Genomic DNA, 5,086 nt, shown 5'->3' on the forward strand with positions numbered 1-5,086 from the left:
TTAAAATATGAGATAGATGAAAGAGAAAATATAAATTGTAGCTGAGATAATCGATATTTAATAGAAGAGATAGTGGAGAGAGAAAACATAAACTATAGCTGAGATAATGTGTAATTAAATATTGTCTAATATATGAGCAAAATAATAATTGAAGATTGTTATTAAATTATTTTTTAAATGTTGTATGGAATAAAATGAGAGAATGGTAAAAAATTATACTAGAATAAAGTAAGATGATGTTTAGTAAAAATACTAAAATAAAGAGGCTTATTCTATAATAAATTTATTTTTATTCTATAAGTGAATAGGGAGCTAAGTTCTTATAGTTTATAACGAAGAACTAATGAATGAATTTTAATGCTATTGAAAATCGAAAATGTTTTCCAAGTTTCAGAAAAGCAGTGCGGTAAATGACAGGTTAGAGTACTCTCATCTCACAATTAACAGGTTGGAGTAGATCTATCGCCTCACAAAACCCTACCATGGTTTAAATAACTATCTTCATAATGTTTCAAACTATATGGGATGTGTCTGGTTACTAAAAATTAAAACTGCGTACTTTCTGAATCTGTCACACTTTATTCTCATGATATTTAAAATAGTATTTTTCAACCAAGCCAATGTTCTTGTATTCAATAAACTATACATTGGAGAAACGCACGAACAAATGCATTCAGGTGCCAACTCTTGTGTACAAGTAGACTCACTTCCCAAACTAATAATACAGGTAGTCAATCAACTTGCCACAAATTCTCAACTAGTCAGAGGATTGAACTTTCAAAATATAAGCATCTCACTGCAACTAGTAAAGATGGCAAAACTTCATTCTCAATATATAGTAGTCAATCCAGAATCCATAAGCAAAACAACAAAAGAACCTAAAATGTCTTTAGCTAATTGAAGTAATCGAGACTAGGTTGTTGATCACAAGTAAATCTCAACTACATTCCTTCAGATAGATCAAAGATTATCAAGATAATGGATAGCAAGTATTCCTTCATGCATCAGCAATTGTCACCTCAACCTCCACTCCAGGTTCAATGGTGATTGAGGTTATCTGTTTCACGACCTCAGGTGAGCTGAAAAGGTCAATCACTCTCTTGTGGATGCGGAACTCAAACCGATCCCATGTGTTTGTTCCTGTGTAACAAAATTAACCATAATGCTGCAAATTAAATACCAACTATCACAAAAGAGTCTAACATTGAATATTGGTAAAATACATGTCAGATAGACAGGAAATAGAATAAAAAAATAATAATATCTAATAGTGCTGCTGCTAAATACTCTCATCAATAAGCTAATCTTCAATATGTGAAGTAAATTGTCATCTAACATGAGGTCAATTTATATAGTTTTGGCTAAATCTAACTATCTAAACTACTTCTGCCTAAAATACACCTTTTAAATTACTTCCAAAACAAACAACCAATTAAAGAAACTTACAAACATATATGTACAAAGAAGAGAGGCTAAAGACAGTTAATAAGATTGTTGATGATGATGAGAATTGTCAAAAGGAAACTAACATATATGGAAACAAATGTATACTGTATGCCAGAAGTAACAAACAAAATAATCTGTCTCCACAGAAAGTCCTATCAACAGACAATTCAAGTAGTAGTAGTACTATTATATTCATCATTCACCATTAAATCACTTTCTCAAATTTTCAGCCAAAGAACAAATAACTTAGTATCCCAATTTTTCAGCCAAAGAACAGATAAATTAGGGAAATATGCACTTCTGTAATTCTTTCAGCAAGTGAATCAGAGAACAGAAAATTTTGCCAAACAGGAAATTACTTGAAGAAAATATCATATGACCGACCTATTAATAATTAATTTACAAAGAATTCCTGCAATCTCAAAATAAAATTTGCATAACATTGGGTGAATTTGGGTTTATCCAATTCTTCCAATCACATTTGGAAAATTGCTATGAAAATTAGGAACTAGAATTTTTGACAGGAACGTGTAAACCACAATGCTGAATGGTTACTTAAATATTGCAATAAGAGCAGTTCTACAAGACATGATCTGCATTCAGCTACTAATTTGACCTCTACATTATCATCCAAAGACATGCCTGTCACTTCCAGCATTTGCCAACTCATTCCATTACCACATGATTTCTAGCATCAACATTTACAGCAAACTCAGGAAAAAAAAAAAAAACACATAAAACACAAAAGGTTCTAAAATGTCACAAGAAATTATTGTCTAAATCACTAAGTTTACCAGTGAAACAACTGAACAAGACAAACACTGGTTTTAATGAATCTGAAAACAGCAATTAACGGCCTTTCATTGCAAAATATATTTCGCGGTAAATTTGTAATACAATGGATTGAAATAGCAATAGCACAAAATTAAAAAATTAATAAATCACCACATACAATGCTATGATATTAAAGTTAGAACCATTAAATAAAACAGATTGATGCCAACCACCCGAAAACAAATTTCAAAAAGCATTTCTAACAATTGGGAGAAAAAGCCGACACATGCAACCAATATCAACCACCAAAACAGAGTGCTCTAATTACATGGAATTTTAAAGATGTAAAAGATATTAGAATCCCACAAGTAGTTAAAGAAAAGACCTCAGATCAAATTCTGTGAATTGGTTTAGTTTAGCTCAAGTTTCCACTAATAGATATCATATATTTATGTCATTTTGTTATATCTACAAGATATTAGAAGGTATGAGACTAAGGTGCAACAATTTCCTACTAAATGCTTAGTCAACGCCAACCAGATAGTTTAATATAATAATCCACTTACTCCAGTTATAATTAACTTATCAGAGAATTGCAAATACATTCATATTTTTTGTATTAATAACTATGATAAGATTCGTCTCATGCTCATCAATAAAGGGAGACACAAAGGCCAAGAAAAATGAGAAAATGTGAAGCACAATCTGCAGAGGCAGCGTGTTTGTGAACATGAGATTGAAGGGACTCATGGTAATCAAAAGGGGAAGAAGAGGAATCTAAAAGACATAATTGTGAATAAAGTTTCTTTCCCGCATCAGTTTATAAAGAATATTCATGGTACATTCCCCTCCTTACAAATTTATGCCCTTGAATCATGTTTTCCTACTTGTGGTTCAATCTTTCTTTCCCCACATTCCCAACCCAATCTTCTTTAGCCTTAGGGATGCTACTCTGGTAATGGAACTGCAATCATGGGACTCCCAAGAATGGGTTAGGGCAGGTAGGATATGTTACATTAATAATGAGGTTAGAAAGATCATAGTCTTCATGGAAAAATAAAAGCATTTTAGTCAATTTATATCAGAAAATATGTAGAAAAGAGTGATAAACCATGAATATGCGATATAAATCATATAATTGATTGAATCCAATGAGAGAAAAGTAGTTTTTTTCCCAACCTTAGCTAGAAAGGGAAGCATGGTAAACTTGAAATGATCGTTTGCAAAAACATACACAAATTTAGTTTAAAGCTTCTTGATAGGAGTATGGAAACAAGGTATTTATCATGTCTCAAAACATAGGAAACTGCAAGAGATAAAAAAAGAAGAGAAGAATAACCCACCCAAAGTAAAAGTTTTCCATGTTTGGAGACATTTTATTATAGAAAAAAAAAATGAGAGAAGAGAGATGAGATAGAAGGAGAAAAACTCATACAACAAATCAATCAAGAACCAAAAGGCAAAGATCAAAATAACTTCACATCAAAACAATAGCAAAATAACATAAGAGCACGCATCATCACTATGTCAAAAGCAAACTTCTTCCTAACCAATTCAGCAAATATCATTTGACAAAATATAACACAATCCAGAACCCCTCGAGCCCTCAGTTGCCATCCAAGAGACAAAATGCTCATGATGTACATACATTACATGATTGCTGATCCTAACAGATCTCAAATCTAAGACTTGAACATATAAATTATAGAGTGCGAGAGAGAGAGAGAGAGAGAGAGAGAGAGAGAGAGAAACCTTCTCCACAAGGAGATTTCCTGGTGGTGATGTGGAGGACCTTGGTGGGCATGCGCACCGGCCCCTTCACCCTCAGCTGCTTGTCCTTCGCCCCCTTCACCAGATCCGCACAAACTGCAATCCAGGAACACGTTGTTCATAGAGAAATCCCAAACAAGAAACTTAGACGAACGGAAAATGCTATACCTTTCTCGAGATTCTTAACGTTCTTGGAGGAAAGGGTGATTCGGATGCGGTTGATCTGCTCGTGGGGCTCCTCCATCCCCAACTTCGTCGGTTTCATCACACCATATGCCGCCGCCATGCTTCGATCTCTCTCTTGGTTTCTCCTTCCCTATCTACCCTCTCTTGCTCGTTCCCTTGGCCTCTCTTCTAGCTAGCAGAGAGTGAAAGAGTTTGGGATTAGGGTTTTCGTTTTCGCGATATATTTAGAGCGTGTTTTTCCGTAGAAGTGAACTCGGATACTGCTTCCATGATTCATATTTTTAATTCGGATAAAAAAAATTTTAAATTATATTCTAGATATGAATAATTTTTCAATACATAATTTTCGAATAGAGAATTAAATTTTAAATCAATATGAATTAAATTTTGAATGACTTTTTTCTGGGCACAATTAACACAGAATAGTAAGAATTAAAAAATAATAATTTCTTACGTATTAAATATATATAAAATTAGCAAAATCAGTCTCAAACAATATAGAACACATCATTAATAGAAAAATCAATATTCACTATCTAAATAAGAAAATTAAAAACTATAAATTATTTAAAAAATATACAAGTAAACGGATATTCAATATTTGTATCTGTATCGAAAAAATTATATATGGTCTGATGTTTTAAAAAAAAAAAATCTCTCCGTATCTAAATCTGTATCCAAATTTTTCTAGAAATTCTATTCAAATTTAAATTCGGGTCAAGTATGAATTCTTTATCTGTATCAAGTCTACATCGAGTTAGAATTAATTCAATCCATTTTTACCCCTAATAAAGAGGCATCTAATCAAATTGTCGATCCTAAAACAAGATCCGTTGTTTGGATGAAACAATTAAGCAAATACTAAGTCTAGTCTGCTGGGCACTCGAACTCTATATAAACAGTGTACGTA

The 5,086-nt window shown here is 32.5% G+C and overlaps 1 protein-coding gene across 1 annotated transcript; it reads right to left on the reverse strand.

Moving 5' to 3' along the window:
- Positions 1 to 785: 785 nt before the first annotated feature.
- Positions 786 to 4,407, reverse strand: LOC140761726 (small ribosomal subunit protein uS10y). The gene is made up of 3 exons (XM_073099174.1): positions 4,159 to 4,407; positions 3,973 to 4,086; positions 786 to 1,140 (listed from the first exon to the last, which is right to left on the reverse strand). The coding sequence occupies exons 1-3, from the start codon at positions 4,274 to 4,276 to the stop codon at positions 998 to 1,000; spliced, it is 375 nt and encodes a 124-aa protein (XP_072955275.1). The 5' UTR covers positions 4,277 to 4,407; the 3' UTR covers positions 786 to 997.
- Between the last annotated feature and the right edge of the window lie 679 nt (positions 4,408 to 5,086).

Source organism: Typha angustifolia, chromosome 6 (assembly GCF_048772165.1).
Source record: "Typha angustifolia cultivar Huaian chromosome 6, ASM4877216v1, whole genome shotgun sequence".
Classification (NCBI taxonomy): Eukaryota; Viridiplantae; Streptophyta; class Magnoliopsida; order Poales; family Typhaceae; genus Typha; species Typha angustifolia.

Coding starts and splice junctions, on each gene's coding strand:
- LOC140761726 (XM_073099174.1), bottom strand. CDS start 4,276: ATGGCGGCGGCATATGGTGTGATGAAACCGACGAAGTTGGGGATGGAG. Junction 4,087..4,158: donor CGTTAAGAATCTCGAGAAAG/GTATAGCATTTT, acceptor CCTGGATTGCAG/TTTGTGCGGATCTGGTGAAG. Junction 1,141..3,972: donor GAAATCTCCTTGTGGAGAAG/GTTTCTCTCTCT, acceptor TTTGTTACACAG/GAACAAACACATGGGATCGG.